Raw genomic sequence first — 12,582 nt, 5'->3', positions numbered from 1 at the left:
GAGACTGGAAGACAGACACTTGAGGAGTGACTAAAAGACAGATACCTAGACTTCTTTCCATTTAGATGGTCACTGTTGGTGAGTGAAAGGCTGACTTAGTGACCATGCCTTTTCTTGCAGGTGTAAACCTCCAAGAAAAGGCCCATTGTCTTGAGACTCTTTTCCCTGATTAGGGCCTTCGTATTTATACCTGGCTCAGAGGAAGCCAGTTTCCTTTCTCTCTCTCATTCTTTAATATCTTCCCTCTATTGTAAATAAACTACCATAAGTTCCATTTACTTTAGTAATTCACTTTGGGATTTAGAAATTAAATCCCTGGAGACCACCTATATAAATATTCAGAGTCCAACCACAATTACATTTAACAAATGCCACTTCCATCCAAGAGATACAGAACTTGAAATTCTACTACTAGAAATCCACTCCTTTGGTTATTTCCCCCATCCTCTTTTAAAAATGCAAAAAACCCTTGGGAAAATTAACATAGTAAACTGATTTTTATACAAAGGGATTAGTGGTTTCTTGGATGTTTCTCTCCCTTTTAAGAAGTAGGTACAGGTAAGACACAGATGCCAAAAATAATCTTGCTCAATCTCCAATTTTGCCTTACGGCTGGTTCTGATGAAAAACCAGAAAGTTACTGTGCGTGAGACAATTTACAACCATCTTGTCTGTTATGTTCCCAGGAAATGATTCTTCTACCACTATATAGAAAATTTTAAGAAGTGATGCTCCAATCACAATTTCTTGACATTTGTTTGCCTCTATATTTGGTACAAGTCATACATTTAGGGTGTAACACATGAAGAAACTAGGGTAGGAGAAGGAAAAAAATTGATGGAAAAATACCAAAAAAAGGTTGTTTATGACTGCATATTTCTACAATTTGTCAATGATATAAAACAATTTTAAGAAAATAAGAGGTATAACAGCAGCAGTAATTATTGGAAACACTAAGTTACTAAGGGAGTTAGCTCAGGGACTAGCTGAGGAATAATGAAGGGAAAGCATGTTGGTAATTTACAAATCAAGTCATAAAGCCCCCAAAAGAAGGTACCCAGAGGGGAAAAGAATTACTAAGTGTATCATCAAAGGGAGTGATTAGGAACAAGATAAACATTGCAAAGGAAAATGTCACCTAATAAATCTTAAAAGTAATCTTAAAAGTATTTGTTCATGGGAGATGGAAAAAGGTTGAGAGGACTGTTGTCATGTAAAAATACAATGGAATATGAAATACTTAGTATTATTCTGAAGAAAAGGGTCAAATAAATCTTTTTCTATCTGGTTATGACTGCTCTGCTTGGAATTGTTAAATAACACCCCTGAAAACAGATTTCACCTGTTAGGCTTTGGATAGGTTAGAAAAATATCCCTAAAGATCTAAAAATGATCCTTTTTTCTTCTTCATGCAATTGGAACCTGTCTTCATTTCCAAGGACTCAGTCTTTATTGTTTTGTTTTTTGGATCAGATTATGATTTCATTGATACAGGGAACTACTAATGAGGAAATTCCCTCTGCCAGTACAGATGGGTCCCTGTCAGCAGCTGAAGAGTCTAGGGGGTTAAAGGATGAAGAGGCTAGTAAATGATGACCAATGTGACAGTTAGTATGTGTAAGAGGTGAGACCTGAACTCAGGCCTTCCCATATTGAGGCTGGCCCTCTCTCTATGATGCATTACTGCCTCTCTTCAGGCACAAAATATGTCAAACAAACTATCACTGCAAGGAATTTCCTTGAGCTGCTATAACACTGGGAATGAAACAATTAAATACTGAAAAATTCTTTTCTTGCTTGCTTCCTTTCCTTTTATTCCTTCTTCTCCCTTACCTTCAGTCTTATTTACCTTGCCTTGGTATCAGTTCTAAGTCAGAAGAGTACATTCTAGGCAATCAGGTGAAATGGCTTGCCCAGAGTCATATAGCTAGGAAGTGGTTGAGGCCACATTTGAACCCTGGCCTTCCCAACTCCAAGCCTGGTACTCTATCCATTGTACCATCTAGTTTCCCTGAAGTTCTTTCCTTTAAACACCCAGATTTTAAAAATGAGAATGGGCAGAGATGGGTGATGCTTAAGTGATTTGGAGCCTGGTTTCTCTTTAGATAGCCCCTAAGTTTAATTCTTCCTAGAAAATGGAGTTTGGTGCCACAAGAAGACCAGTGTCTCTAGGGCACTGGCCCTTTGGACTCTCTCAGATGGGGCTGCTAATTATGTAGCCAATGCAAGTATTTAGGATCAAATGAGATAAAATTGATAATGTACTTAGCATGGGGCCAGACACATGAGTGCATGGTAAATGCTTAGTCCTGCCTCCCTCAACTCTGTAAATAGCCTTCTATTAGTTTTTCATTTTTTAGGGACATAGCTCCATTCCATATATTCCAGACCATATTGCTGCTACTTAATTATGCTGACTCTTGCTCCCCCCTTCTTTTTTAGCCTTGTTATATAGGAATGGTTTTCTGTGTTGGGGAAGAGAGATGAGAAGGGGAAGAGAGAAAGAAGGAAGCCAGAAGAGAAGGGATATAATACCATAATTATTAAATAATATAAATAATATAATCTGTAATTAATATAAATACCAAATCTGTGCATAATATAAAAGCCACAAAGGCAAAGTGTCTTTCATTTTTCATCATTCGCCTGATATTTAACAATGTTCCTATTGTATGTGGAGTAATGTGCTAAGATCTTCTCAAAGGACATAGGAAAGCTAGGGACACAGACTCTGCATCCCTCTGGATGAGGGAATCCCCTCAACCTATGCAGATTAGTGCCTTCCCTGACACACATTGTCGTAGAGAATAGACTAGAATGTCAAGAGGTTAAGTGACTTGCCCAAGGTTACATAGCTGGTATGTCTTAAGAGGGACTTGAAATTGGTTCTTGGTTCTAAAATACAGTCTCCATAGTGGGCCTTCCTTTTTTCTTTTCTTTTTTTAAAATTTAATTTTATTGATTAAGAAAATTTGTCCATGGTTACATGATTCATGCTCTTTCCCTCCCCTACTCGCACCCCCCCTCCCTTAGCCAATACACAATTCCACTGGGTTTTACATGTGTCATTGATCAAGACCTATGTAAGAGAGGAAATCAGATCCAACATGACCAAGGAGCAACCCAAATGGGGGAAGGGCAAGGAAGACCCAAGATTCCAGGAAAAGAACAGATGATGAGCTGTGAAGATTCAAAAACAGTTACTTCACTTCTTCTTCACTTCTTGGGAACCCTCCTGGAGTGGATGGTCAGAGAGGAAGCCACTCATACAGAGAGCTTCTCTGGAAATTGATCACCTTCTAATGAACCCTAAATTCTTTTGGTTCCTGCTGAAGATGATAAAAGTAGATTGGGACTTTTGGGAAAAGCCATTTACTAAATAAGATCCTCTCTATCCCCCCAAGAATGCCCTTGAACTTCATCTTACAACTAGATTAGATCAGGAGGAAGAACAGCCCCACAACTGACCCAAAAGAGGGTCAGGCAGACAGACAGTCTGAATCCTCAGGATCTTGGGGGGAGGTCAGTTGTTAGCTTATAGGGATTCCCATTTTTCACTTTCCTCATTCAACAACCCCATTCTCCCTGCCTTGTGTGTACCCTATAATAAAGAGTCACCTTTTAGATCAGAACTACTTTATAACATTATTGAAGGGGATCAAGGCTTGGGAGGAAATCTTACCCTTTCTCCTCAAAGAGAAGAATCAGCTACAAACAAGGTTGTAGAGTGACTCAGGTCCAAAGGGAGAAAGAGGGCAGTTGGGAGATTGGGAAATCCAGGGGCAAGAGAATTATTCTGCTCTCCTACAACAGCCAAGAAGGGGGGATGGGTAGTGGATCTATTTTCTAAGACCTTCCCTTTCAGTCCTTAACCTCCACAATCAATCTAATCTCTGAGGAGACATATTCTGTCCCTCTGAAGACAGTTTGTGCTACCTTCCCCAAGGGGAGGAGAAGGAAGGATCAATCTTTTCCTTCTCTCCATTCTTTAACTCCTTCACATCTCTCTCTAGTTCATCAGGAAGAGTGTGAGTGACCCTATTCTGCTCCTATATTACACTATTTCCATATTATTGATATTTGCACTAGGGTGATCTCTTAGAGTCTACATCCCCAATCATATCACCATCAATTCATGTGATCAAGCTGTTGTTTTTCTTCTGTATTTCTGCTCTCACAGTTCTTTCTCTGGATATGGAGAGCATTCTTTTTCACAAGTTCCTCTCAGTTGTCCTGGATGATTGTATTGCTGCTAGTAAAGAAGTCCATTGCATTCAATTGTACCACAGTGTATCAACCTCTGTGTATAATGTTCTCCTGGTTCTGCTCCTTTCACTCTGCATCAATTCCTGGAGGTTGTTCCAGTTCACATGGAATTCCTCCAGTTCATTATTCCTTTGAGCACAATAGTATTCCATCACCAACAGATACCACAATTTGTTCAGCCATTCCCCAATTGAAGGGCATCCCCTCATTTTCCAATTTTTTGCCACCACATAGAGTGCGGCTATAAATGTTTTTGCACAAATCTTTTTCCTTATTATCTCTTTGGGGGTATAAACCCAGCAGTGGTATGGCTATATCAAAGGGCAGGCAGTCTTTTAAAGCCCTTTGGGCATAGTTCCAAATTGACTTCCAGAATGGTTGGATAAATTCACAACTCCACCCGCAATACATTAATGTTCCTATTTTGCCATATCCCCTCCAATATTTATTACTTTCCTTTGATGTCATGTTAGCCAATCTTCTCAGTGTGAGGTGGTACCTCAGAATTGTTTTGATTTGCATTTCTCTAATTATAAGAGATTTAGAATACTTTTTCATGTGCTTATTAATAGTTTTGATTTCTTTATCTGAAAATTGCCTATTCATGTCTTTTGTCCATTTATTAATTGGGGGAATGGCTTGATTTTTTGTAGAATTGATTTAGCTCCTTATGTATTTGAGTAATTAGACCTTTGTTAGGGGTTTTTGTTATAAAGATTTTTTCCCAGTTTGTTGCTTCCCTTCCAATTTTGGTTGCATTGGTTTTGTTTGTACAAAACCCTTTAAACTTAATGTAATAAAAATTATTTATTTTACATTTTGTAATTTTTTTTAACTCTTACTTGGTCTTGAAATCTTTCCTTTCCCAAGGATCTGACAAGTATACTATTCTGTGTTCACCTAATTTACTTATAGTTTCCTTCTTTCTATTCAAGTCATTCACCCATTCTGAATTTATCTTGGTGTAGGGTGTGGGATGTTGATCTAAAGCTAATATCTCCCATACTGTCTTCCAATTTTCCCAGCAGTTTTTGTCAAATAGTGGATTTCTGTCCCAAAAGCTGGGATCTTTGGGTTTAACATAGACTGTCTTGCTGAGGTTACTTATCCCAAGTCTATTCCACTGATCCTCCCTTCTGTCTCTTAGCCAGTACCATTTTGTTTTGATGACCACTGCTATATAGTACAGTTTAAGAGCTCGTACTGCTAGGCCCCCCTACATATTTTTCATTATTTCCCTTGATATTCTTGATCTTTTGTTCTTCTAATTCAGTAAAAAAAGTTTCTTGGTAGTTTGATAGGTATGGCACTGAATAAGTAAATTAATTTGGGTAGGATTATCATTTTTACTATGTTAGCTCGTCCTATCCATGAGCAATTAATTTTTTTCCAATTGTTTAGCTCTAGTTTTAATTGTGTGGAAAGTGTTTTGTAATTGTGTTGATATAATTCCTGTGTTTGTCTTGGCAAATAGATTCCTAAGTATTTAATATTGTCTAGGGTGATTTTAAATGGAATTTCTCTTTCTAACTCTTGCTGCCGGGATGTTTTGAAAATATATAAAAATGCTGATGATTTATGTGGGTTTATTTTGTATCCTGCAACTTTGCTAAAGTTGTTGATTATTTCCACTAGCTTCTTAGTTGGTTCTCTAGGATTCTTCAAGTAGACCATCATATCATCTGCAAAGAGTGATAGCTTGGTCTCCTTATTGTCTATTTTAATACCTTCAATTTCCTTTTCTTCTCTAATTGCTACTGCTAGTGTTTCTAGTACCATGTTAAATAATAGAGGTAATAATGGGCATCCTTGTTTTGCTCCTGATCTTATTGGGAAGGCTTCTAATTTATCCCCACTGCAGATGATGTTTGCTGATGGTTTTAAATACATACTGCTTATTATTTTTAGGAAAGGCCCTTCTATTCCTATACTTTCTAGTGTTCTCAATAGGAATGAGTGTTATATTTTTTCAAAGGCTTTTTCTGCATCTATTGAGATAATCATGTGATTTCTGTTGGTTTGGTTGTTGATACCATTATGTGGTATCATTTGTGGTATCAATTAAGTGGATGGTTTTCCTAATATTGAACCATCCTTGCATTCCTGGTATAAATCCCACCTGATCATAATGAATAACCCTTGTGATCACTTGCTGGAGTCTTTTTGCTAGTATTCTATTTGAGATTTTTGCATCTATGTTCATTAAGGAGATTTTTTTTGTAGTTTTCTTTCTCTCTTTTGATCTGCCTAGCTTTGGAATCAGTACCATATTTGTGTTATAAAAGGAATTTGGTAGAATTCCTTTGCTTATTATGTCGAATAGTTTGTATAGTATTGGGATTAGTTGTTCCTTGAATGCTTCATAGAATTCACTTGTGAATCCATTTGGTCCTGGGGATTTTTTCTTTAGGAGTTCTTTGATGGCTTGTTCAATTTCTTTTTCTGATATGGGTTGTTTAAGTATTCTATTTCTTCTTCTGTTAATGTAGATTGCCATACTTATTGCCATATAATTCGGCAAAATAATTTTTCATGATTGCCTTAATTTCCTCTTCATTAGAGGTAAGGTCTCCCTTTTCATCTTTGATACTGTTAATTTGTTTTTTTTTCTTTCCTTTTTAAATTAGATTTACCAGTACTTTGTCTCTTTTATGTTTTTTCAAAGTACCAGCTTCTAGTCTTATTAATTCAATAGTTCTTTTACTCTTGATTTTATTAATTTCTTCTTTGATTTTTAGGATCTCTAATCTAGTTTTCAATTGAGAATTTTTAATTTGCTCACTTTCTAGTTTTTTAATTTGTATGACCAATTCATTGACCTCTGTCCTTTTTGTTAATTTGTTAATATATTCCCTGTAGGGTAAGATAGAATTTGATACCCCAATGGATCTAGATGCTCTTCCCTCGAACTGATTCCATTGAGAGTAAGGTTTAAGTATTACCTATTAGCACTCTCTTCCTCTCCTTCTTATAATAGTATTCTTCCCCTCCCCTTCCCCATGCACCTTTGTGTGATATAGATTATCTTATTTTTCTTATTCCTTCAAGTTTCTCTTGGTCCCATCTTCTATTCTCCCCCCACCCCATGCTTTCTTTTTTTTTTTAATATTATCTTAGACCACTTAGTGCTTCAACCACTACCTATTAATAATTCTTCTGACTACTGTAATAGTAAATACAATTTGAGAGTTACAAATAACAGTTTTCCATATAGGAATATAAACAATTTGACCTTATTAATGATCTTAAAGAAAAAATTAAAAAAATTTTTTTTTCTTACCTCTCTCTTATTTACCTTTTCATGTTTCTCTTGATATTTGTGTTTAAATATCAAACTCCCCATTTATTTTTGGACTTGGAATTCTTGCAAATCTTGTATTTTGTTGAATGCCTATAATTTCCCCTGGAAGTATATAGTCAATTTTGATGGGTAGATGACTCTTGGTTGTAGACCCAATTCTCTTGCCTTTCTGAATACCATATTCTAAGCCTTGTGGTCCTTTAGTGCGGAGGCTGCCAGATCCTGTGTAATCCTGACTGGTGCTCCTTGATATCTGAATTGTCTCTTTCTGGTTTCTTGTAATATTTTTCTCCTTAGCATGGAAGCTTTTGAATTTGGCAATTACATTCCTAGGGGTTGTCTTTTGAGGATTTAATGTAGAGGGTGATCTATGGATTCTTTCAATGTCCATTTTGCCCTCTTTTTAAGAACATCAGGGCAGTTTTCTTGGATAATTTCTTGTGGTATGATGTCAAGGTTTCTGTTTATTTCTGGGTTTTCAGGAAGACTGGTGATTCTTAAATTGACTTTTCTTGACTAGTTTTTCAGGTCAGAAATTTTCTTAGTGAGATATTTCATGTTTCCTTCTATTTTGTCATTCTTTTTACTTTGCTTTATTAATTCTTGCTGTCTTGTGAGATCATTAGCTTTTACTTGCCCAATTCTGGTCTTTAAAGACTGGTTTTCACCCATGATCTTTTGATTTTCCTTTTTGGTTTGGTCTATCCTGCTTTTCACGGCTTCTAACTGTTTAATTCTGGTCTCCAATTTGTTTATCATTTCATTTGATTTCTATGCTTTTTTCCCCAAGTGGGAGTTTCTGTCTTTTAAATTGTTACTTTCTTTTTTAACTATTTCCTGCTTTTCTTCCCAAGATGCTTCCCATCTTCCTTATTTAATTCATCTTCTCAAATTTAAGCTCCTCAAGAGCTTGTGACCAATTTCCATTTTTGGGGAAGGTTTGGATGTGTCTACTTGTCTGTCATCTTCTGCTATCTCCTCTCTAGTCTGGATTTTTTCTCCATAAAAATTATCCAGGGTTAATGCCCTTCTCTTGTTCTTTTTGGTGGTTGAAGATTGTATTTTTTGGCCATTGCTATGTTGGTTTTTCCATCCCTTACCAGCCAGAAGTCTGAGTGAGGAGGGCAGGCTCTCTGTGTATTGAGCTACAGAGTGGTTTTGCCTGAGGTCATTTTTTGAGGCTCTGTGGCTTCTACTGTGTGCCATCCCTCTCTGCTCTACCTCTGCGCTCAAGGTCCATGTTTCTCAGCCTCCTGGGGTCTCAAGTCTAGCTGCTCTCAGTGGTAAGTCCTTGGTGTTCTTAGCTAGCTCCTGAGAAACTAGAGATTGCCATGCACTTGCTCTGATTCTGGCGGGCTGGCTCTAACTCTGGTGCTGTAGGTGGAGTGGGGGAGGGTTGATCAGCTCGTGTTTTGGTGGGAGCTATTTTACCCCCCTTATAGTGTGGAAATGGCCAAACCCCACCTACCTTTGATGCTGTGCCTTACTGTGGAGCCTTTTTGCTCATCTCATTTTGTTTTTTTGTCCTTTTGAGGCACTCTATATCAATAGGTGGTGAGGAAAGGAAGAGCCCTGCCTCTATACTGCAGCCATCTTAACCTGGAAGTCCCGAGCCTTCTTTTTCTGTCAAGGTTGAAATTCATTTTTTTTAAACTCTTACCTTCCATTTTAGAATCAATCCTGTGTATTGGTTCTAGGGCAGAAGAATGGTAAGGGCTAGGCAATGGGATTAAGTGACTTGTCAAGGGTCACCCAGCTAGGAAGTGTTCGAGGCCAGATTTGAATCTACAACCTCTTGTCTCTAGGCCTGGCTCTCAATCCACTAAGCCACCCAGCTGCCCCCCCCCCCCCCCCCATTCATCAATATAGTATGTTTTTTGGCCAAGAGTAACATGCCAGAATTCCAACTTTATGGCAAAATATATCCTTATACACCATTTTTAACCACTACTTACCTATTTTTGTGTCTAGAGAGCCTTCCAATTTTGTTTTGGCTACAATAACAACAGGGATTTCTTGCCTGGTGAGCATATTTACAGCAGTCACAGGTGTGAGACAATCTGAAAATGAATGCAAGGAAATGTGTTATCTATCAAACTGGGCCCTGATTACCACCCACAGAAATCTCACAGATGATCAGCAAAAGAGGGAAATCAAGTCTGAGTTGTGTCATACTTGTTAAAGAGGCTGACCATTGAACTTGGAAATTAGTACACAAATGATGAATGCTCAAGTAAAAAAGGATGCACCTAAAATCCCAGCTTCCCATCCAAAACTAAGTGTTTTGATGTCTATCTCCACTGACTCACTCCAGAGCTGTGAAACAATTACCCAAAAAAGGAGCTGCATTAAATACTCTATGTAGAAGCCAGAGAGTGGTGGTTCTTTAAGCTTAAATTGGGTGAGAGGGAGCAAGTAAAAACGTCAGAAATGAGTCTCAGTAGATTTTTATTAATTACAAATGAAAAAGATTTCCTCTAGTTATCCCTTTCTTCCTTATAATGCATTTATGCCTATCTACAGTGTAAAGGATTCTTATGTCCTCTGTAAAGCCACCAATCCATTCCACAAACGACTATTCTACTACATGAAAATAAGGCAAATGCTCCCTAATTCAGTTCCATTTCCATTTTTCATCTTTTTATAACCTTTCTTTCTTCTCTCTTCCCCCTGATCAGGGTCCTTAAGACCATGTTGTGGCAAAAATATAAAAACAAAACCAGCCTTACAAGAGGGTCTCGATGTGGTTGGGAGTAACCATGGGTCATTGGACTGAGTCTGTCATGCAAAGACAAACCTAGCTAGGTTTGGAAGAGTAGGTGATGAAACTGCTCAGCCAAAGCAACTCATTTATACCCCAAACCCAGGAGAGTTTGTGACGTTGTAAGGGGTAAAAATTAGAGTTGTTGACTGAATATATTCTACTAGCAGTTGCCAGGGATTAAAATTCAATCCCAATAAAATACTCAAATCAGTTTGGGATTTTTATAGTGATTAATTACAATAGTAGGAAGATATTAAGAAGAGAGAGGGGAAAAGGAATTGGACTGCTCTGGCAAACCAGATAGGAGTTCAGAGGCCTAGGCCAAGGGGCCTTCTCAATCTAGCTTGGCTTCCAGCCATGAGGCCTCCTCCGAGATGAGGGGCTCCTAGAAGGACAGCGCTTTAGGAGGTAAAGGAAAGAGGAATCAGCCTAAACCACTCACCAAGTACACTAAGAATGCTGCCATGAGTTCCCAATGCTGCAAGAGCCCACCATCTCTACGAGAGAGAGACTGGAGAGAGGAAGTAATGCAAAATATATACGCTATTCTTTACATCACTTCCTGCGTCTCACATGTACCAATGGTAGCTTAAGCTTAACTTAGGACAGCCCAAGGGGGTCTGTCAGTTGTTTCTTATTTGTCACTTGCTAGCACATGTCGGTCATAGGGCATCTTCCTCAACACTTAATCCTTAAGTAGGAGTGTATACATTCCTGGTTGCTAGAATTTCTAAAGAATAAGCAGGGTGGAGTAAAACAAAAATTCACAATGTGCATCAGTGATACGGTGGTGAAGGTGGGGAGGGGTGTATCCACATGGACGAAATTAGGAATCTGTAGAATTCTGAGCCAGTATGTATTGAGCACATAAGGGTCATTCAGAAAAGTCATTTTCCCATCCAGGCAAAGAGGAGACACCAAGCCATGAGGATCTGGTTACAATTAGAACATGGGAGCACATAAGGAAGAGGGTCTAGAGCAGTTTCTGGAATTCGGAAGGTACTTCCCAAATGATACATTTCATGGCTTCCATCATCTATCAAAATGAAACCATACTAGGATTCCAAACCAATTTTGTTCAGTTGATAGTACAAAACAACATCACATGATTACAAAAAAAATAACACGATTCTCATGACAGTTTCATCTGGGTTGTTATATGCCCTTTGTTTATTCAAGAATTTATGCCACACTTAGACAGATTTTATGTAAGGCATTAAGGCAAAATGACACATAAGGGAAGAGGAACAGATTTCTGTTACTTAGTATTTTAAAGATATATGAAATGTATTCTTTATTAATTTAATTAAAGAAAGTGATATGGCTGACAAAGCATGCTCATTAATTATCTCTTACTTTTAACTTTTTCTATTTTAAAATGCAAACAATAGCCTTTCTCTCATAAATTCTGATACTGTGTTAATACAATGTCACTAGGCCATTCTGAAACCATCAGTGGGAAAAAAAAGTGGATAAAGAAAGTTTCAAAAATTTACATTTTGGCTAATTAAATGATGGCTTATTTTTAAAGGCCAAATTTGCTCCTCTTGATTGTTTCTCACTCCTTGTCTCCTGCCCTGTCCAGGAGAATCTGCACAGGGGAAAAGCATCTTTCACATGTCTAGCAATAGTAACAGAAATAATGATGATGATGATGAAAGAACATTCATATAGTATTTTATGGCTTACAAAATATTTACCTATCCTGTGAGGCAGGGAGCAGGAGTATCATTAGATGCTTTTTACAGATATAGAAACTGATGTCTAGAGACATTGAAGTGACTTATTTATAATTTCAGAGCAAGCAGGAATCTGAGACAGAATTTGAATTTGGATCTTCTGACTCTAAGACCAGCCCACTTCCCAAAGACAGACTACCTCAGAGGGGCACCGAATCTAGAGACATCATAGATGGTACAGTACTATTTATTTTCCTCAGTTTTGATAATTTAGAATGATAATTTTCTAGATAAAGCACTGTTCTAATATCAGAAGGCTTCCAACTACCACTTGATAGTTGGGTGACTTTGAATAAGTCATTGAATTTCTATGAACATCAGTCTTCTCATCTGCAAAAGGGGGATAACATTACTATGACCTTCCTTCTAGTGTCATTGTGAGGGTCTAATGAGACCAACTTTGTAATTAGAATCCTTCCATAAATTTGAGTTAGTAAAAGTAATAACCAGTCTATAAATGATAATAATGTGTTGCTGTTGTTTTAAGGCTTGCAAAGTGTTTTCAAATATTA

The 12,582-nt window shown here is 37.6% G+C and overlaps 1 protein-coding gene across 3 annotated transcripts in view; it reads right to left on the bottom strand.

Moving 5' to 3' along the window:
- Nucleotides 1-12,582, bottom strand: part of LARS2 (leucyl-tRNA synthetase 2, mitochondrial) — a 207,372-nt gene that overhangs the window by 63,439 nt on the left and 131,351 nt on the right. For all 3 annotated transcript variants that reach the window (XM_001379440.3, XM_016426424.2, XM_056800229.1), the window contains one exon: nt 9,523-9,627. In XM_001379440.3, the coding sequence (XP_001379477.1) occupies nt 9,523-9,627 (105 nt within the window). The remainder of the gene's footprint in view (nt 1-9,522; nt 9,628-12,582) is intronic.

This window comes from Monodelphis domestica, chromosome 5 (assembly GCF_027887165.1).
Source record: "Monodelphis domestica isolate mMonDom1 chromosome 5, mMonDom1.pri, whole genome shotgun sequence".
NCBI classification, from domain to species: domain Eukaryota; kingdom Metazoa; phylum Chordata; class Mammalia; order Didelphimorphia; family Didelphidae; genus Monodelphis; species Monodelphis domestica.
Note: the sequence above shows the minus strand (reverse complement) of the source record. Positions and strands in the feature narration are given on the sequence as shown.